At 46.5% G+C, this 21,850-nt stretch overlaps 1 protein-coding gene across 3 annotated transcripts in view; it reads left to right on the top strand.

Moving 5' to 3' along the window:
- The window catches only part of TTC38 (tetratricopeptide repeat domain 38), a 549,973-nt gene that overhangs the window by 325,587 nt on the left and 202,536 nt on the right, over positions 1 to 21,850 (top strand). For all 3 annotated transcript variants that reach the window (XM_069628191.1, XM_069628193.1, XM_069628192.1), the window contains 2 exons: positions 13,593 to 13,712; positions 14,858 to 14,917. In XM_069628191.1, the coding sequence (XP_069484292.1) occupies positions 13,593 to 13,712; positions 14,858 to 14,917 (180 nt within the window). The remainder of the gene's footprint in view (positions 1 to 13,592; positions 13,713 to 14,857; positions 14,918 to 21,850) is intronic.

Below are 21,850 nucleotides of genomic sequence, written 5' to 3' on the forward strand. Positions count from 1 at the left end.
AGTTATCATTACAGCTTATGCGATTGGTCATTACAGCTTAAGCAGTGGGTCCTGTGGTTAGTATTCATGCTGCTACGAGGGACCTTATGAGAAGAGGGTGGTTTTTATTGCTTTGCGGAAAGCGAAGAGGGAGGGCTCACTGCGGATGGTGGGAGGTAGGGCATTCCAGTGAGTGGGCGTGAGATAAGGGAAGCTGGATCCGCCCGTTCTGGCTCTTTTTAATAGTGGCACAGAGAGCATGTTGGTGTAGGGTGATCTGGTTGGTCTTGTAGAGGCGACGAAGTGGATTCTTTGTGAGAGGTAGTCGGGGGCAGTGAGATGGATGCATTTGTATGTCAGTGTGAGAGCTATGAAAACGATTCTCTCCTTTATTGGGAGCCAGTGGGCTAGTGTTCTGGCCTCCGAGATGTGGTCCCTTTTGGCAATGCCTTAGACTGCTCGGAGAGCACTATACTGGATGACTTGTAGCCTCTCCAAGTTTTTTTTTTTAAGTTCCTAGGAAGAGTACGTTGCAATCGTCTAGCCTGGAGCCGGTGATGGCTCTGGCTATGTTTGTGCAGTTCTCTTTGGAGAGAAAAGGCCTGACTGCGTTGATCAATTTAGCATGATATGCGGCAGAGGAGGCAATGGCGTTGACTTGTCTGTCCATGGAAAGGTTGGAGTCTAGATAGACTCCAAGAGTTTTGACTGAGTCTGAGACAGGTATTTTGATGGTGTCGATGGTGAAGTGACTGAATTGGGAGTGAAGATTTTTTAGCGTGTCGGGGGAACCTACCAGTAGGAGTTCTGTCTTGTCAGAGTTGAGGCATAGTCCATTGTCTGCCATCCAGGCTTGGATGGTGTTGTAGAGGTTGTTAAGGGTCATGGAGTCAGTGTCGTAGTTGCCGGTGAGGGTGAGGAGGATCTGGGTATCGTCCGCGTAGTTAGTGTAGGATATACCCATAGCGTCGAGGATGAGGAAGAGGGGTCGTGTGAAGATGTTGTGGAGTGTGGGGGAGAGGCATGAGCCTTGGGATATGCCACAGAGTATGATGGTGGGTGAGACAGGGGCTAAGTCAGAGAATACTTGCATGGTTCTGTCTTGTAGAAAGGAGGTGATCCATGCTGTGGCATCAGGGGAGAACTTGGCAGTGGAGGAGAGATGATGGCATAGAACGTTATGATCTACGAGATCGAATGCTGCAGATAAGTCAAGGAGTAAGAGAAGAGCTGGTTTGCCCATGTCTCTAGCATCGTCCATTTGGTTTTTCAGGTCAAGTAAGGCGGTTTCAGTCCCATGTCTGTGGCGGAAGCCAGATTGGCGGAGTCCCAGGAGTTTGTTTTCTTCGATGAAGTGCTGAACCTGCAGATAGACTGCTTTGTCCAGTATTTTGAGGAGGAAAGGGACAGTGGTGATGGGTCTATAGTTGTTGGGGGAAGTGGGATCGAGAGTTGTTTTTTTTAAGAGGGGGCGGACCCATGCTTCCTTGAGGGAGGCGGGGACTTTCCCTGTTGCAAAGAAGGCATTAACAAAGGCTGTCAGGAAGGGAGCAAGCGCTTCAGTGCAGTGCTTGATGAGAGTGGCTGGGCAGGCATCACCTTTGCAGTTGGACGGTTTGATGTTCTTCATTATGTTGATGATGTCCTTTTCCTGTATGGATTTGAAGGAGAAGGGTTGGTGGGGGGGTCTTGGGCTGGTGGTGGGACAGGGATATGAGTATTGGGCAAGGCTTGTTTGGTAGCTAGTATTTTGCTTTGGAGGTGGCTCAGTTTGGTTTGCATTGGCGTTTGAATTTCGTCGCACCAGGCTTTGTCTTTGGTGAAGTTCTGGGGGGTGGGAGTAGGGGTCTCTAGCTCCCTAAAAATGGCAAAGATTTCTTTTGTGCTAGATCGGGCTTCCGAAATTCTGGATTCAAAAGATTTGGCTTTTGCTAGGGTAATAGCTTTTTTCAGTAGAGCGGGCTTTAAAGATCAGCTTATCTTTGTCAGTGTGGGACGTTTGCCACTGAGTAAGTGCTGCCTTTTTTTTGTTTTGGAGTGTGAACAAGTCCGGGGTGTACCAGGAGTTGGAGTGGGTGGTGGGATTGTATTTACAGGGTTTAAGTGGGGCAATGGAGTTGATAGCTGCTTTGATGGCAAGATCGTAATTTGATGCGAGAGTTTCTGGGTCTGTGGAGAAAGGTGGTCTGAAGGCTGGGCCTTGGAGGAAGGGCAGTAGTCTTTCCTTAGTGAGCTGGCGGGAGCTTCTTGTAAGGCAGGGTGGGAGGGGTTGGGGTGGCGGGGTTGAGGAGCTGGTGGTGAGGATGCTAAAGGTGATGATATGGTGGTCAGACCATGGGGTAGGAATGTTTCCAGTGATGAAAAGTGGGCAGTTGTGCTGAGCGATCCAGTCGAGTGTTCTGCCCTGAGTGTGAGTTGGACTAAAGATGGTGTTCTTGTAACATAGTGTTGTTAGGGCTGAGTCAAGGGATTTGGCTGCTGGGTCCTTTTTGTCCCGGAGGCCTAGGTTGACGTCCCCAAGGAGAATGGCTTTCAAGTGTTTTTTGAGGTTGTCAGATAGGAGATGGATGAGGGAGGCTTGGAAGTCTCCTATTGGGTCAGGAGGGCATAGACAATATGAGCGGTAATGGTACAGTTGGGGGAAGAGGTTCATTTTGACTTGGAGGTAGTCGTTGTTGTGTAGGGATTTTTCTACCTTTCTAATACTGTAGCAGTCTTTAGATGATTGCAACACCTCCACCTTTAGAGGGGCGATCTTGTCTGGTGATGGAGTAGCCCGGAGGGAGTGCAAGGGAGAGCGCAGGGCCAGAGGCCTCGTGTAACCAGATTTCTGATATCATGAGCAGGTCGAGATCATGGGTGGTTATGAGGTAGTGGATGTCTAGGGCATGGACGCTGATGGACGTAGCGTTGATCATGGCGCATTTGAACTGGGGTTCTGTGACGGCTAGGGAGGGGTCTGTGGGAGGAGTGGCTGAGGTGGTGGGCATGGGCGGTGTGGAGCTAGGGGCTCCGGTGGTGTCGTGGTGGGGGGCGGTAGAAGTATTGCATGTCACACATTTTGCACTGGGGGGTGCAGTTCCAGTGGTGGTGGGAACAGGTGAGATCACATTTGGCACAATAGCATTCAAAATGGGGGTGGAAGAATTGCATATCACACATTTTGCACTGGGGGGCGCAGTTTCAGTGGTGGTGGGCACTGGTGAGATCACATTTGGCACAATAGTATTCAAAATGCGGCTGGCCATTGAATACCTTGAAATACTTCAAAGCACAATAGAGGAGACCAAAGAAGTAGGTCGGCTATGAGGTGAAGCAGCGATAGTGCCATATGATTGGCGTACCTAAACAAAGTGTAACAATATTCCCGAATGCTGTGAGAGCATGAGCATTTAATGAGAAAACCTTGTATATAGTGAAAGTATTTGAGTACAGAAGGATCTGCATGATTTTTCTGTCGCGGAAAAGTCTGCAACGGAAATGTTTGCATGAGAAATGTGCGAACCACAACTGCTGGCTTTGTCATTAATTGTTGCTACAATAATGCTTTTCTTACTTTGCACATACGTTTTTGTGTTCAGTTGAGATTAAGTCACTCATTTAATTGACCTCAAACATCCCACAAAGAAGACAATTAGACTAGTCCTTGCTAAAATACCATATACGAATGCCAATTCATCCTGTCCGCATATTACACTTTCCTTTAGCCATTTACTTTGGGACCCACCCCTGCAGGCTATAACTGATCCTTTTTTTAATTAAATTTTTTATTTAAAGTGCGTTGTGCGTGACTAGCATCCTTTTCGCACTGACATACACAAAAATACATTTTTACACATCTACATTTAGATTACCATAAAATAGTAAAATTCATCATACAGAAATAATAAATAAAATTGCCATCATATATAAATTCATTGTTAAAATCAATCTTAAAAACTACCATCATTATTAATCATGATTTATGTACAGATTTCTTCCCATACACTGTTAGGCAGAATCCTGTGCAGTTCCTTTGGGGAACACTGCAAAAAGATTAAGACTACAGGAGTAAGCAGTAAACCCAATTGGTATCAGTCTGCACCACCCAGATTTACCTGGTAGCTGTGGCTGAGCAGTCAGACTTCTCTCAAGAAGTGTAGGGCAGTATGTAGAGTATACACACTAGGGCCAAAACACAGTAGAGCAAACAAACACTGACCAGAGCTTTGTATAAAAAGTATATAATTATTTATTTAAAAACACACTTTATGGCATATACTAGCACTCTCAATCAAAAGCAAGTTAAAACACAGTCAGGTAAAGTATACACACCTCCCTTAATAGTTATCAAACAAGTCAGGGTTAAAACACTACTATTTATTAGAACAGATGTGAGCGCTTAACCAAGATGGCACTCTGATAATGTAGTTAAAGGGAGAGAAAAAGGCAGAGCATAGGAATAAAACAGTTCCCAACACTTTTAAGAGTTCAGAGCAAGGGGAGAAAGGCAGGTTATACTGTAGAGGCAAAGTTCATAGGCCAGGCCCACTTTAAATGGAGCAAAGCGTAATGTGCCCAGATCACACGGTTTAAAGTGCACTGAAAGTCTTTGCAGAGTGTTCAAAAGAGGTTGGGGAGATTCAAAAGATATAGTTAGAAGGCCTGGAGCCAACCTAGTTTAGAAGCCAAGGATTTAAGGGTCACCTTTAGCAATCTGTAGAAAGGGAGGCCAGGCAGGACACAGTACCTTAAAGAGAAAGGAAGCTCCATCGGGGGCAGTTGTTCCTGACAGTGGTTGAAGTTCGTGGTTCCGACCAGGGGAAGAGAAGATCTCGTTGAGGAGGGAACGTGGAGTCGTTGCACTGCACAGGGATGAAACCAGCCGCGGAGTTCCTGATTAAAAGGTGCAGTCCTTTTATTCGCGGTCAAAAGTGGTGAGCTTGGCTATCCGGCCGCCGGGGTGCTTGGCACGGGTGATTCGACCAAGAGACGTCTTTGGAAGGCGAAAAGGGCGAATTGGTTGATCACACCAGCTCAGGGGAAGAAGACTCGTCCAGTAGAAGATCTTCTCTTGTCGTCGAGAAAGTGGTGAGGTAGTTGCAGCAGGGCTTCACCGGTGGTGTCGTCGTTGCAGATGGCTCAGCTTCTTCCGTCTTCGGATTCTTAGGTCCTGTGGCGACTTCTGAAGTTCCAGTCCCAAAGGGCCTGCTTTTATGCAGAAAAACCCCCATTCATCAGCCTAGCTGTCAATCACACATGCTAAGTGGTGAGCCGGGTGGCTCACCACTGGGCCAAACAGAGTAGAGTGCAACTTGGGTTGCTAAGGCAATGCAGTCCAGGATGCCAATTCCCCCCTCCACCCTTCCTGTGGAACCCAGACCGAGTGACACCATTTGGAGGGCTTCTGTGGAGAAGCCCGCCAAAATAGTGGAACAAAGGGCTCGACCATGGTCAGAGTTACAGAGACTGACACAAATGCCATTTTAGAAAGGAGTTCTGTCAAAAAGACCCAACCGGTGATTTAATATTAAATAAATAAACCGGAGGTTTCTTTAACATTGCACCAAAAAGTGGTGCGTTTAAAATCAATGGGAAATTCCCAGAGAGAATATTCCGGTGGAATATTTTGCGTGGTAACCACAGTCACCAGCCAGAAACTTGACACGGGGGGGGACTGGACAGTGCCCCCTTGAAAACAGACCCAGGGGTAATCGAATTACCCCTTACCAGTACTTCCACAATATGATGGTTTGTACTGGTTCTGTTCACAATTTTGGACTAGTAAAGCCAATGGTGACTTTACATGGCCTGGGTGACAGTAGTCAGTCCCTGGGTATGGAGTCTATGTTTGGGGGTCACTGTGACACCCCTGTGGTACTGCACTGAGGGTGCTGTGTACCACACATACAGAAAAACAGATGATACCCTATGGAGTAAAAAGAAACCCCATAGCCCATAACAAGTCAAAGACATACCTCAAATCATGCCTAAGAGTGGGAGTAAAAGAGTCTCACTCTTAGCAGGAGTAATAAACAAACCCCAAAAATCCAGCAAAGCTGCTGGGGGACTCACTAGGTTTGGGAAATTAGCCTTATAAGCGAATTTTCCCTAAAATACACACATTGCCGATGTATTTAATACTGAAGAATCAGCTCCAAACAAGCCACTCCAAAATACATCAGAGGCAGTGTCTTTAAACTTTTCATATGTGCGATCGTATGTAGATTCTAACCTTTTGCATTGTGTGAGCATGTGCCTTGCCATCTCTATGGATTTCCCACAGAGTCTGCATAATCTATTGTGCCATGGAATGCCTCTCCATGCACCAGTATAACTGATACTTTTGATTATGCCAGAAAAAGAAAGCAGTCCTTTGAGTCCATCATAAACACCCAATCCTCCATTGCATAACACTGCTATGCAGAAATTATTATTATTGCATTTTTATATTGTGCAACACGCCCAAAGCCTCAGTGCGCAGGAAGACGAATCGAAGACGAAGCCTGGTCAAAAGGAAGAAGAGGTCTAGCCAGGGAGCAAGCAAAAAAGGCAGGAAAAAGCAAATTTTTGGAATTAAAAAGGTGTGTTTTTAATGAAATGATCACACTGTTTAAGTTTGATTCGTTTTACAAAGATATGCTGATTTGGGAAGTGGGAGCCTTCTTAAAAGGCCTCTCAGCAGCGTATTAAGCTGCATCACAGGAGGTAGGTGGATATGGGCAGGGCAGGTGTTTGTCCCCATGCCTCTATCCCTAGCGTGCTCAAGAATGGTAAATACAACCGTTCTCTGTTGTCCCCTGAGCGAGATTAACTGGCTACCTGCTGCACCATTTACCACCAACTGCACCCTGGACGGTTACTTGGCTAGTCTGCCCCTAGAAACAGGTTTGGTGACATAAGCATTTCTGAAAGTAGCATGAGAAACGAGTGCAAACTCTGTGCTCCTTTCTTTTTTGCCACTTTTTGAGAATCTAGCAATATATAAGAGATACAAGTGCATCCTTCACAACATGAAAAAGGTTTCATGGTTCAGTGCCAATACATTGTATCCTTTCTAAAAGTACAGTTTGAAGACCTATTGAGAACAATTTCCCTCTTCTCTAAAAAGAGGTAGGTATACACATTATATAACATATCTAGCACTTCACTTGAATTGGGATGTTTTAGTGACCTTCATCAGTGCTCAGTGAGTTGTTGACGAATCGCGGGATTCAGTCTTTCCTCCCAAGGGGTAGCCTTGACATGTGAGGCTGGGGTGGTGAGCTCGCTATGCAATACCCTCCCTAGAGGTAGAGACAAGCGGGTCCTCACGGGGAGAGACTCCCTCCTTGGAGACAATGACTACCGTTCTGATGAGGTACTTGCTAAATCACATATCGTTAATCCACCACCAATAACCTCTAATGAAAAAGGACATGAAGAACAGGTTAATATCTGCTATTGTCAACCAAACAACCTGATGATGTCTATGGGGAAACCCCAGCTAGTACTGGGACGAAGAAAACCAATAGAGGAATACAGAATGCAAGTACTGGGCCGAAGGAAACTAATAGAGGAATATAGCAACGTATAAGGAATTGGGTGGAAAGGGGTAAACCCCAATACAGTCAAAGTAGAAGAGAGTAAAAAAGAGAGATGCAAAAAAGATCCTGATGAACAGTATGATCTGATAAGATATGTTGCCAAGAACTATCTGAGGATAAGCTATTGAATTGGAACGTGGTGGAAGACGGCCTTACAGGAGAAGGTGGCATTTTTATTTTATTTATTTATTGGACATTTGTAAGTGCTATACACATGTTTTTCCAGGCGCCACAAGACAAAATGGGAGAGGGACAGGGGAGAAAACAACAACAATAAATGGTCCTACTAGGCCTTGTGACATTCGGACCATGCAAGTGCAGTGACAAGTGCATGGGGAGGCTGGGGCCCCAGTGGCTGGGCAAGTGCTGAGGGGAGCTCAGGAGGGCTAGTGCTTGGGGAACCAGTGGTAAGGGTTGAGGACGTGCTAGTGTGAGGACGGGATGGACCAGATTCAGGCTAGTCAGGGAAGGGTGTCTAAGGGGAAGTGCTGGTTAAGGAGTGCTGGAGAAGACTGGAAGAGGTGGGCCTAGCCCCAGTAAGGAACATAGGGGATCAGGCACCAGTCCACAGTGGCAGGGGGACATTAGCTGGGGAGGGGGAGAGGGAAGGAAGTGGAGAAGAGGAAGGTCTTCAGATGTTTCGTAAGGAGATCCGGCTCAAGTCTGAGAGGGGTGGGAAGGCCATTCTAGAGGGAGGCTCCTGCTGAAGAAAGACATCTACCCCCCACTCTCTGCTTGGAGAAACGTCTGATCTGCAGAGAGTGGAGCTAGAGGACCGAAGTACTCTAGCAGTGAGGTATTTAGGGAGAGATAGTTGGGTGTAGCGGGGTCCCAGACCCCAGATTCCTTGTGGATGATGCAGAGGGTCTTGAATTCGATCCTTACAGCCACCAGGAACCAGTGGAGATATTTTAGGGCATTCTCCTATGCTTTTGTTGCTACAACAGTGGTAGGGTCAGGATAGGACAGTGGACTGAACTTGGTTTGGACTCTCACTGACGAATACATTAGTTTTGTTAGGTAGGGAACACCCATAGCTTAGGGAAAGCTCAGAGTTTTCACCTTTCATTTAATAAATAACTAAAGTGAGATGGAAAACCAGAGTCTGTGTTGTTCTTCTGACCCACCATATATGGTGTTAGAGGTGGGATCAGGACCAAGTTATAAAAGTTGGGGACCCTTGTCAAGGCATCATGAAGCAAGACACAGACAACAGACTTAAAGTACAAACAAAAGATGCTTTATTAAATCAACTGTCAGGATGGTAGAAGGCCTAACGTGCCCTGTGCTAAGGTGGGATTTCTCTACCTGAACAAAACTAAGTAAAGTCTGAGTCAAAGAGTTCAACTTAAAAGTCTGTCTGTGTCCAAAACTTATTCTTGCCCTCACAACTAAAGCTAACCACTGTGTAGGGAAGTCAATAATAGAAGAAAGGGTGCTCAACTCAAAGTTCTGAGCTTCTTCCAGCTCCCAGTTTTCTTTCAGCTCTCCTTCCCCAAGTGCAAGGAAGTTCCGCAAAAGTCTCAAGATTGCTTTTCTCATGTTCAAGGCAATACAGTTCCAAACAATCCTCGGCTTCCCTATCCCAAGTTCCAAGCAACAGATTCCAACAGCAAAGGCTTTGTTCTCAAGACAACACATGCAGTTCCCCAAGTCTCAGGGTTGCCTTCCCCAAGACTTTAACTCTGACACTTATACTTAGTTCAGTATTTTCAAAAGTTTAACATAGCTCGAGGTCAACCTGACCCTCATTCTGGCTTGCCTCACCAGTTCACTTACAGTGCCTCTCCTTGGTTTGTTTCACAATATCTTTGATTTTCTGCATTCAATGTTCACTGATCTAGAAGCAGTTGTCAGACAACACGGTCCACCCATCACAGGTCACACAACCAGGATCCCTAGGTTCTCCAGCCCACACAGGTTCTTCAGCACTGGCCCCTGTGTACCAAGTAACCTTCACTTAGTTCCTCTATGTTGGCCTCTTGGCTTCATAGGCAGTTGTACACTTCTCTTGCTTCTTCTTGTTAGCCTCTTGGTTCTGCCATCACGTGTCACACACCTCTTGCCAGTCTTTGGTTTGCTGCACTGCATTCCCTCATAAAAGTTCACTTTGTGGGGAATGTTGTTCAAACCCCATCTTTCTATGACACTCTTTCCCACTTGCACCCTTTTCCGTAGTTTGCATTCACATGGACACTTTGCCTGTCGTCAGATATATGCTTTGCCCATAAAGTTTTATTCCATTCAGTATTTCATATGTTTAACTTCAAGGTTTAATTCATTTCGGTACTCAATATGCATTCAACATGCTTAATTTCAAGTTTCCATTCAGTTTGGTATTCAATATGCTTCCATCATGCTTAATTTCAAATTTCCCTTCAGTTCGGTATTTAAGATGCATTCGTTATGCTTAATTTCAAGGACCGTTACTTATCTGCGGTGCACTAGGAACAACTCGGTGTCCAAAGGCTCTCCCTGACACCGGCTCTCTCCATCTCCTTCAGCGGGCCAACCTTTGCAAGCCCTGCTCGTATGCTGGGTGTTTTCTTCTGCACACCAGCAATTCAAAATGCTTCTCTCAGGATGCGGACGGCATCCTCTCTTTTCCTGTCTCGCTCGGGCTCATGCTGCTTGCTTTCTGTCGTGGATGCTCCCACACCTGTGGAAACGGCATGGCCCACTTGTCTTGGTCCCCCCAAATTCTCTGGGATATCTGCCGTCCTGGCTCCTTCTCGGTTCCCACCACGGCTGCCTCCACATAAAAAGGGGCCCCGGCTGGTCTCTCCCACACAGGCCTCCATGTTGCTCTCTCCCTTGCCTTTCTCTAGTCCGCTTTCTATACACCTGCAACTACTTGACAGGTTGCAGGTGTAGATTCTCAATTGGGCTTGCCTTACTACAATTACATGGACATGCCTGACCCTCACAGCACTTTATAGGCATCTTCCTTGTGCCATTACTAGAGTGGTGAAATGGTGTAGCGTTCATCACTCTTAGTTGCCTCTTCCTAGTCCAAGTGCAGGCCGGTGTCACATGTGGGGAATGAGGGGAGCTGGCTTACAATAGCCTATAAAGGCTGAGGAAGGATGAGGTTGGTCTTCAATAGGGAAAGGGGAATACCATGTCTCTTCTGTGGGCACCCCAATCCCCAAGGACCCTTCACCCCAGTGATCCTCCCTTGCTTCTCCACTCCCAGGGTCGGGATCCAAGAGTGATGGCCTTTCCTTGGCCACCTGAGCACAGGATCCAAGGGGAGTAGGAGTAAAAAAACCCTCATGTTTCTGACACCCTACAGTTCATGAAATTAAGCCCCACGGCCCATGCACCTTCGGTAGGCACAGCAGATTTGATTTGCAGAGCACCTCTGAAATTGTAATTCCGGCAGGTGAAAAACATCTAATCCTTACAGGATTAGTTTTAGCCTCTGCTAAAGGAACATACCTAAGGTTAGCATCAAAGCCAGGACTAGCCTGGAGACATGGATTGGACGTGATGGCAAGAATCATTGACCCAACTATCAAGGTGATGTTAAAATCCTTCTACATAATCCCAGAAACAATCAGTATACAGTATAGGAGGGAGAAAATATTGCCCAAGACATTTTAGAGACATGTCTATTTCCCATACCAAAGGAAGTGTTAACCCAGAAGGACACCGATAGGGGCTCTCAGGGATTTGGCGAGACAGATAACAAAAAAATATAAAAGTCTCCACTAGATAGTGAAGAAGTCGACCTCCTCGCCAATTTGGCGTTTGCTCAAAGAAACAATCCGGCTTTTGCAAAATTAGTCCCGGAAGAAGAAGTAAGAAGTCAGGGTGGTCCTTTCTTCTATGTAAAAAAAAAGGCCTACTCTACAGGGGGGATATTACTGCAGAAGGAATTCCTCATGCCCAGTCAGTAATACCTCGAAGCCACAGGAGAGATTTCTTAGAACTTGCCCATTCACGTTTGACTGCAGGCCATCAGGGAGTCGGAAAGACTCTTCCAAGTAATGCCTACATTTTATTGGAAAGACATTTTTGCAGATGTTAAGAACTTTGTTCCGACATGTAACCTCTGTCAGAAAGCTGCAAATACCTCAGTTCCACTGGCCCCTTTACAACCACAGCCCCATTATTGATATTCCCTTGTCCAGAATAGCGATCGATAACGTGGGACCCCTAGAAACATCAAAATTGGGTAATCGATGTATTCTAGTTATTGTCGATTACGCTACTCGACATCCTGAAGCTTTCCCGTTGAGAAACAATACCAGTCAGCAAATCCTGAAACACTTAATACCATTCCTCTCCCAAGTAAGATTTACTAAAGAAATATTGACTGATCAGAGCACCACCTGTATGTGCACCTCATGTGCGAGGTTAAGGAAATCCTGCATATAAAGTCTTTAAGGGCCTCACTGTATCACCCTCAGACCGATATCAAACATTAAAAAGGATTTTGCATAATCTAGTGGAGGCGGATGGGATACCTCATCCCATTGGCCCTATTCGCCATTACAAAAACACTAGGGCATCTTTAGGTTACTCGCCCTTTGAACAACTGTTTGGGAGAGAACCCAGGAATGTCCTATATATGCTTAGGGAGACGGGGCAAATAGGGGGAGGCTATTGTACCAATTTCTCAAACAGCACAGCACTTAGTTACATATGACCACCGTGAGAGAGATTGTTCAAAAGCATTTAGGACAGGCCAAGAACACCAGAAGGCCAACTATTATAAAAAGGCTGTTCCTCACACTTTTTCAGTGGGACAATTAGTACTAGTATTATCGCCAACATTAAAAAATAAAATGGTGTCAAAGTGGTTCGGCCCCTATAAAGTCCTTGAAAGGAAGGGCCCCTTTGACTACCTTATCTCTCAACCTGATCAGAGGCAAAAGACTCCATTATATCATGGTAACCTCCTTAAGGAGTTGAGCGTCGATCCTAGGAAGGACTCCATAGTGGCAATAGATACTCTTCTCACAGATGTCGGGCAGGAAAATACTCAATTTCCTCAAGATATGTAACCATCCCAGCAGGCAGACATCAGAGATTTAATAACCCAGTTTACGGATGTGTTCAGGGATCAACCAGGGAGAGTGAACAATGTCTTTCACTCAATCAGAACACCACCTGGAAAAATTGTAAACTTAAAACCCTACAGGATCCCAGATGCCCGGAAAAGAGTAATCAAGCAAGAGGTGGAATATAAGATAAAAGCTGGTATTATTGAAGGTTCAGAGAGCCCACTACTTGTCCAAGTCAACGTCAATAGAGAAGACTGTCTAAAGAAATTGAGAATCATTACTGGCACGCTCCTACTCGTCCCAGTCAGGAAAAGATAACAGGATTGCATGAGGAGAGTAAGAACCTCATCATAGTCAACCACAAGAGTCAAGAGAATATAAAGAGAGTAAACCTGTACTGCTATAACAGTGATAGGGTCAGGATAGGTTAGTTTGGACAGCGGACAGAACTTGGTTTGGACTCTCACTGATGACTGCCGTGCACATAAGTTAATTTTGTTAATTTCATTTAATAAATAACGTGAGATGGAAAACCAGAGTCTGGGTTCTTCTTCAGACACGCCACAGTTGGCACATCCATGAATAATCACACACACAAAGATTTGGTAATAAATTATGTTTTCTCACTTCAGCCGTACAACCTTTTTAATATTTGTTTAGCTAAATATGCCTTTTGTCTTGATAGATTAGTGTATATTCTCATGTAAGCAACATTTTCAAAAGTGTGACATCAAGATGGTTTAGCAACCAAACTTACATACTTTGGAGTGGTAGGCCTTTACATCATGTTCTCTTAAAGAGGACTGGGGAATCTGAGGTTTGTCTATCAATCCTAATGTTAAGGGTTCATCTTGCTTGCATGTAAAAAAAAAAATAGACTAATCGCTTGCTATTGTTTCTGCTACTATTTTACATTGCAACTGGGGGTTCGAAGAACAAAATAAAATTGCTTGTGCTTTGCAAAGCGATTGCACAAAATCTATTGAAATCTATTGAAAAGAATGCTACTAAATAAATATGTTCTTGTTTCTTTTAGGCTTTGGCTGTGGACCAGAAAGATGCATGGGCTGTGCACACAATTGCTCACGTGCATGAAATGACGGCAGACGTAAAAAGTGGTTTGAGGTTCATCACAATGACTGAAAAGAATTGGAAGGTACACACCAAGTAGAATGTTTTCCTCTACTCCTGGCGTTTGTCTACATTGCAAAGAACACACAGATTAATGCCAGACAGTCCAAAAGGCCAAAGCAAAGCTGTGTTAAAAGATTTGGTGATTTAGGAATTTATGGTGCTTAGTAAATATATCTGGGACTTTGAGCTTCCTTTGTGTGTTTGCTGAGGTTGTAAAAAGTAGGGAACGGCTGATTTGCACACTTTTGAAGAAATATGTTTAGTTTAATAATGAGGGAGGGAGAAAGGAAGAGGACCACAAAGACAGAAAGTAAGCTGGTTACAGGATATTCTATGGCATCTTTTTTCTCTTTAGAGTGTGCTTAGTTGGTGGTTTTTCAGGTGTCGGAAAGTGATAGCCCTTACTAAGAGTTTGCTTTAAATCAGGGTTTATTACTGCCAAGTAGAACCTGGGACACCAGGTTGAACATATTAGATGGAAAGCAGCTTTTTCTCAGCTGCCTCCCTCATAATCCCCAAGTAGATATTTGCAAAAAAACAGAAGGAAATTGATTGTCATTGATTGTGCCTGTTGGTGATGGGCCAGTAGAGTGGAGAAGTGTGGTTCTGGAGGCTCCCGAGAAGTTGGTAAGGATAGACATTGAGGTAGAGAGTCTAGTGGATATGAAGGCTCCTAAAAAGTGGGTAAGAGAAAGGGACTTATGCTATTTTATCATTCTCTTTTATGGACCAGTTTGGAGCTAATGGGTAGGAACATTTGTCAATTTAATTTGTGTGAAGTAGTTGGTCACAAACAAAGTGACGCAAGCGTGATGGCGATAGAGGAGTGTGTGATTTCATCTATGACTGAAATTTGGGAGAACATGATGTTGTGGTCCATTGATTTTATTTGAAAGCTGTGCACAGCTCAAGTAGTAGAAGGTAAAAAAAAAAAACATTTCACCAAGTTTCAGCCATATAGAAACTTCTGCATTCTGTCTGGACATGGTCACCTTTTGTCTGCGTTTGTGTTTTAAAAGCACCAGTAAACCTTTCCCTGACTTGACGGAATTCCACACCAAGATAAATATCGTATTTGTATTTGGTTTCACTGATTTCCTAGATCAACAGCAAAACTTTTGCGAAGACGGAAGTCTTTTTTTTCACCATTTTCCATTTCTATTCCAGGACTGCGACATGCTTGCCTGCCATATCTATTGGCACTACGCTTTGTATTTTATTGAAAAGGTAAGAGAGGTCTACAAAACCTCTGCACATAGCAATTTGTCACTATTACAACCTGGTTGTCTTCTTTTTTTTATATGTTTTTATTGAGATCAACATTTGTATGACAGTTACATTGCTTTTCTGAACAACAAACAGGACAAATGCCAGATCAGTATTGTTTTGTTTTTTCCTCCCCCTATCTCCCCTAAAACGTGCCCCTCTTTCCCTCCTCTCTCCTCTTCCCACTTTAATACAACTGTATCCAGGGATGGGTGCAAGACAATGAACAAAGGACAACTGAAGCAACGAAAAATATTGTTTACAATACTTTGATGAGCATTTACTGAATGCGAAACCATGTTCTGCAAGAATACAAGCGTCCGACCCCATCAGTGCCACTCTTAGGTCGCCTCCATCAGGCACAGGTGGGGGACATAATTTCTACAGGAGTGACCAGGTCACTTAAATCGGGGGTTATATTTCCCCAATTCGCAGTGACCCATTTCGGTTTGACCTCTGGGGTGTGGTTCTGTGTCGCTCATGGTATTCAAGGAAGGGCAGCCATTGTGCGTCTATGTGTGAGTGGGTTTCTAGTTATGCCGCTGTGAGGCTCTCCATCTCATAAATGTCTTTGGCTTTACGTAACCATTCAGATTTTGATGGTAACCTGCTCCCTTTCCAATAGGGGCTTATTCCTGTGTGCATTTTTGCTAGGTGTGGAGTCATGTGTCATTGCATAAGGAGCCTGCGATTATGCATCTTATATTGAACAGATATGGTTGAGTTCCAGATCACTCTGTATATCGCGGACCATCCCTCTTGGTTTTCTTCCCACTCAAGGTCTTTCTCCCACTTCAATTGGTTATGTGGCGTTGTAAGGTGACCCCTTTCCAAGAGTGACCCATACAGTCTTGAGATCAGCCCTTTAGTGTTTGTGTGTGTGTTTTTAGTATCGTCTTGAACGGGGTGAGACCTCTCCGGAGCCGGTCGCCCATCTTGGGTCGCTGAGAACCCCCTTGAGTTGTTGATACAGGAGTGGTTGAATTTTAAGGCCCTGTTGGGCTTCTTCTAGTTCTCCCCTCTGCAGGAACTACCCCTCCCTCCACATTTGCCCCGCGCTAATCAGACCTTGCTCGTATTGTGGCTGGAAGTGAATCAGGTCTATTATAATATCCCAGATCGGGGGGGGGGTGCAGATACATCTAATTGATGAGGTCTGTTCCTCCAAATTGCCTACAAGACCCCTACAAATTGGGTGTTCTCGTACCCTGCACGAGAATGTCTGCGGGAGGCCAGAGACATTCTCCCAGCGTGACCGGGGAAAAGTAGCCATTCTCCAGTTGCCCCCATTGTTTGCTTTTGGATTCTCTGAGGGGGTCTAACAACACCTGCAGCCATGCTGTCCTATAGTATTCGTGGAAGTCTGGGTTCGCCATACCCTTTTTATTTTTGGGAAAGATCATTGTGTTATATGCGATACAAGTTTTTTCCCCCTCCCACAAGAAATCGAGAAATAAGCGCTTGGTCTAGGCTTGAAAGGTGTCCGGAAGAATAACAGGGAGTGATTGGTAGAGGAAAAGTAGTCTTGGCAAGACGTTCATTTTTATCGCCATGAACCTTCCCGCCCACGAGAGGCTTAATTTCGCCCATTTCAGAGTGTCAACCTTTATCGTTTTCCACAGGGGTGTGTAGTTTACCTGGTAAAGGTCTGCTACAATTTTGGTGATAGTTATCCCCAGGTACCTTATGCTCTTATTTGCCTCTTTTATGCCCCACGTTGTGGAGTTATGGTCTGGGCAGTCTGTTGTCTCCCCCAGGGCTAAGGCTATCGTTTTGCTTTTATTTACACGAAAACCCGAGTGGGCTCCGTACTCCTTAAGGTTGGACAAAAGGCTTGGTACAGTTACTTGTGGGTGAGTTAGGTAGACTAAGACGTCATCCACAAACAGCGCCAGTTTGTACTCCCTGCCAAATTTGCTTATACCCTTGATAGTGGGGTCTTGCCGGATGTTATGTGCTAGGAGTTCCATTACGAGGGCAAAGACTATAGGTGACAGAGGGCACCCTTGCCTGGTTCCCCTGGTGAAGGCAAAGGATGGGGAGGCTGCGCCATTGACCATGACCATGGCTTTAGTGTTTCGATATAACCTATGCGCCGTGATATCCAACGAGATCCTAGGTTTGCTTTACTTAACACCTGGTGCATGAACTGCCACTCCACTCTGTCGAATGCTTTTTCTGCATCGACAGAGATCATGGTGGGGTACTAGTCACCCGCGTCTATTGCTGCTATTAAGTCTAACATCTTACGGCCATTGTCAGAACCCTGCCACCCCTTCACATATCCTACTTGGTCAGTATGTACCAGCAATAACAAGACCTCACTGAGCCTGCAAGCAAGTATGCTCGCATAGATTTTGGCATCCACATTTAGCAACGAGATTGGTCTATATGACGCGCACTCGAGCCTGTCCCTCCCCTCTTTAGGTAGCACTGTGATCCTAGCTTCGGTGAAGGAGGGCGGTGCCTTCCCCCTATCCATGATATCATTAAATAATAGTGTCAAGAATGGTGTCAAGGCCCCTTTCATGGTGTTATAGTAAGCTGCGGTGTAACAGTCCTGGCCTGGTGCTGATCCCGCTTTTAGTCTGGCCGTGGCCGCTTCTACTCCGAGTCTGAAGGTTGTAAGGAGGGAAGTGCCAAAGGCCCCAGGAACCCGGAGATTCCATCCTGGGATGAATTACTATCTGAGGTGTAAAGATCGCCATAGAACTGAGCAAAGCGCTCCGTAATATCTTTGGGGTCATCTAGCATTTTGCCTGCCTGTGATCTTATTTTAAAGACTGCCCTTTCAGCTCTTTGTCCTCTCAGTTTAGCCGCAAGCCGAGTGTGGTCCTTGTCCCCTTTCTCGTAATATTTTTGTTTATCAAAATGGAGGTGGGCTAACACCCTACCCTGCCATATCTCCTTCAACTCTTGCCAGAGCTCTTTGATCTCTGTCAGGGTTCCTGTCGCCCCGCCCCCGTCCCCCCCCAGGCCTCTTCCCTCTGGCTTATTTCACTTTTCAGTTTGGTTTCCCGCAGCTGCCTGGCTCTTTTCATGAAAGTTCCTTGCGCTATAATCAGACCTCTCAATGTGGCCTTCGCCGCTTCCCACACTGTTGCCTGCAGGTGATCCCCCAGATCATTGCGCTTGAAAAATTCCTGTGTTTCAAGGTCTAGTGACTCCCTAAAGACTCTGTTCTTGAAGAGAGTGTTGTTGCAAATCCACCTTCTGTCTGTGGCCGTGCTCGGTCCTAAGTTCAATTCTAGGACAACCATATCATGATCTGACCAACCCACCAGTTCTATGTTACGTTTTCAATGTCATGCTCTAGCTCTGCTTCAATGAAGATATAATCTATGTGTGAAAATATTTTGTGTGGGGGTGAATAGAACGTGTAAGCTTTTGTTTTTGGGTGTTGGGCCCTCCATGCATCTCCCAGGAAGTGTTCCTGTGTTAGTTTAAGAAAGGACCCTGTCTCCCTGGGAGGGACTGCTCCTTCCCTGAATGATGCCCAGTTTACTGCAGAATTCATTACCATGTTGAAGTGTCCTCCGCTGAACAATGCTTCGGTTTTCACCCTTTCTAGGACCCTAAAGAGTTCTCTGATAAATGCTAATTGCTCAGTGTTCAGTGCATACGCTGAGCACAAAGTGATCTCCTTTGCTCTGGATGTGCAGTTTATGATTAAGTACCTGCCATCTGGGTCTCTATGGACATTGGAGATCTGCAGGCTCAGAGCCGCTCGTTACATAATGCCCACTGCTCCCCTTTTTGCTGGCCCTGATGCCCATATGGCTCCCCCCAGCCGTCTGCCCTTGGGAGTGAATTCGTCTGTGTTTGTATTTAGTTTCTTGTATGAAGAGGACATCAAGGTTGGCCTGGTGAAAGGTTCTCATTAACATTGATCTCTTTTGGGATGAATTGAGACCCTTGATGTTTAATGACCCCATCTTTAACATGTTAGACGTCATGTCCCCCGGTGATCCTGTGCTCTGTGGCTTGCTGTGAACATGTATCGCCCCTGTGCCCTTATGTGACTGGTTGCGCTTATGGAATTAAGATGACTGTGGCTTGTGTACGGATAGCGCTGTTGTGCCATTTGGTAGTGTGCTCTTTTGTTGGGCGTTGCTGCCTGCTGAGAAGCTTCTGATTTTGACTCACCCCTAAGTTTATGCGTTGTCTCCCCTGGATTCTCCCCTCCATCCCCCCAATTAATAACCTGAAAAACGAACCAAAAAGGGGTTCCCCCTGAAACTGGAGACGCCTTTGATGAAACCAGAGGGCCACACATTGGGAGACTCCCCGAAAGCCCACAACTTGTAACTTGGCCATGACAGCATACCTAAGGCGCGGTTGCTCCATGACCACATTTTAAATGCCCAGCCTGACTTGCAAGGAGCGATATGACAGGGGGATGCAGGCAGTGTCAATAGGAATTGGCTACGTGCCACCTATGTGTTCTGCTTGGTGAAGTCCCTGCAATCCCATTGCCGTCATCGCTCACTTTTTTAACTGTGTGCTGCAAAAGGTCTCATTCTCGTGTTCAAACAGTAATGCAAACGGGAATCCCCCACTGTAACATATGTCGTGCTCTCGTACCCAGGTGGTCAGGGGATGACATACCCTTCTCTATATCGATATATTCTCGCTCTCTGGCTCGTTGTACAATTTCCACCTTGTGTCTATAATGGTGACATTTGGCTAGCACATATCTTGGACCTTTTGACTGGCCTCTGACTCTGTGAACTCTCTCAAAATCCAGGTCTGGGGTGAGGGGTGATCCGAAAAGTGAGTTCACTAGGGTTTTGACTCCCCTTTCCATACTCGCTGGAGTTTCATTGGGAGCTTCCTTGAGGCCTTGTATCCCGATGTTGGCCCTTCTCTCCCTGTTTTCTAAGTTGTCCACTTTGGCTGCCAAGTTTAGGTTTTTCTGTTCGAGGTCTTGTAAACGACTCTCTGACCTCATCTCCATGAGTTCCGTGGATTGTTGGTAGCTTTCGAGTGCCTCCACCTTGTCTTCTATCTTGAGGACCCTTTCCTGGAGGGCGCTTACTATGGAGGTCATACTGCTGCGTAAGGATCTAATTTCTTCAAGCAAGAGGCGTATATCCGCTTTTGTCATGCTCTCATGATCATCCTCTTGTATGATCGGAACCTCCGGAGTGGCTTGCATTGTCATTGCAAGGTCTGTTCGGCGAAAATCCCCAGAGCTTGTGGGCTGTTGCCGGATCGATCGCGTTTTGCATGTGCTGCTTGATTCGCCCTGGGGGTGGGGGGATTGCCGCTGATCTGGAGCCTGCGGTAAAGGTTGTTTCGGCCTCTCACCCGGTGCAGCTGATTGGTAAATCCTGGGTCTGGGGGGACCGCAACGCTGGGATTGCTCTTTTTACTGGGTTCCGGACTGCGGTTCTGTTGGGGGGGGGGGGGTGTGAGGTTCTACTGTTGCATTTCACTTCCCCACGTGCCTTTTACCAGTCGCTTCCGACCCTGGTTGAGGGGGTTGCTCTGTACTGCTTGCTTTTGATGTCTCTGTCCATCGGCCTCACTTGCAGTTCCTATGTAGGGTTCTGCTCCCCTCTTGCTTTGCGTTGTGGTCCACTCATGGGGGGTTGTGGGGGGAGTGGAGTTGTTTGTTCCTGAGAGAACTTGGCGATGGAGTTGCCGTGGAGTTTGTCTGCCCTGACCGTGCTATTTTAGGCTTCCTGCTGCTGTCCTGTCACCAGTGGCAGACCTGTGGACGTTGCGCATCAGCGTATGAAAGTTGCTGGTCCCCTTCAGCCGCTGATTGGAGGGGTGCCTCTGTCGGATTTAAAGTGGCTTGCTGCTGATCATTCTGCCCTTCGGCCTCGCTTGGGGATCATGAGCAGCGTTCCGTCCACCTTTCGCTTTCTATTGTGGTTTCCACACCGTGGGGGTTTTGTTACTAAGAGTTCTTGCCGAGGTGTGTGCTGAGGTGTTTGACCGCCCTGGCCGCGCCTATTTTGGGTTCACTGCTATTGTCTTGCCCCTTCTGGTAGGGCTGCGGTGGTTACACACCAGTGTGTGGTTGCAACTAGACCCCTTTAACCCCGGCTTGAGGATGTATCTCAATTAGACTTAATGTGGCCTGCAACTGGTTGTTCTGTCCTTTAGCCTCACGTGGGAGATTCGGAGCAGTGAGATTCTGAGCAGCGTTTCGTGTTTGTGTTGCTGAAAGGTCCTGGCAAGGGAGGCGCTGTTTGGTATCCCCGCTCTGTTTGTGCTTAGTATGGGCTTGCTGCTGGGTGTTATCCCACAAGGGAGGTTGGGGGCCGCCTGCCGACACTGGGGAGCTTATTGTCTTTGCGCCCGACGGCGCTACGCTTTACTAATCTTTCGTGTATCACCCTGTGAGGCTGCAGCGTGTATGGTGCTCCTGCCGGGCCCTGATCCGCAGCCCTGCTCTTCCTACTCCTCCTGCCTGTAGGGAGGGAGGGGAGGTGTTATGTCTCTCTCCCCCCGTGTGCCAGTGGGGGTGCGCCCCCCTCTCCCGCTCCTTCCCGCTGTGGTGGTGAGCCGTGTCCACCACACCTCCGCTCGCTCTGCTGTTTTCTTCCACAGGGCAGACACTGCGGTGGGCGCGAGCTGACCGCCACCTTCCTCTTCGCGCTGTTCCGATCCTGTGCCTCGAGATGCCCTTATCTTCTTGGGGGCGCTTTCTTTTCTCTCCAGTGGAATTCTCTCCCTGACAGTGCCCTGCTCCGGGGGCTTTGCAGCGCCCACGTGGTTTCTCTGTCCGCGTGCTTCGGGGGCCAACTCACGCAATGCTAGACAGTGGGGTGGCGCCTCTTCTAGCGTCGAGTTCGCCATTTTATCTCCTCCGATTTTTCTCGAGGTTAACCCTGCTCAAGACGGTTGCTTCCACCACATTTACCGCTGCTTGGTTATAGT

This window comes from Ambystoma mexicanum, chromosome 12, assembly GCF_040938575.1.
Source record: "Ambystoma mexicanum isolate Mex_15411 chromosome 12, UKY_AmexF1_1, whole genome shotgun sequence".
NCBI classification, from domain to species: Eukaryota; Metazoa; Chordata; class Amphibia; order Caudata; family Ambystomatidae; genus Ambystoma; species Ambystoma mexicanum.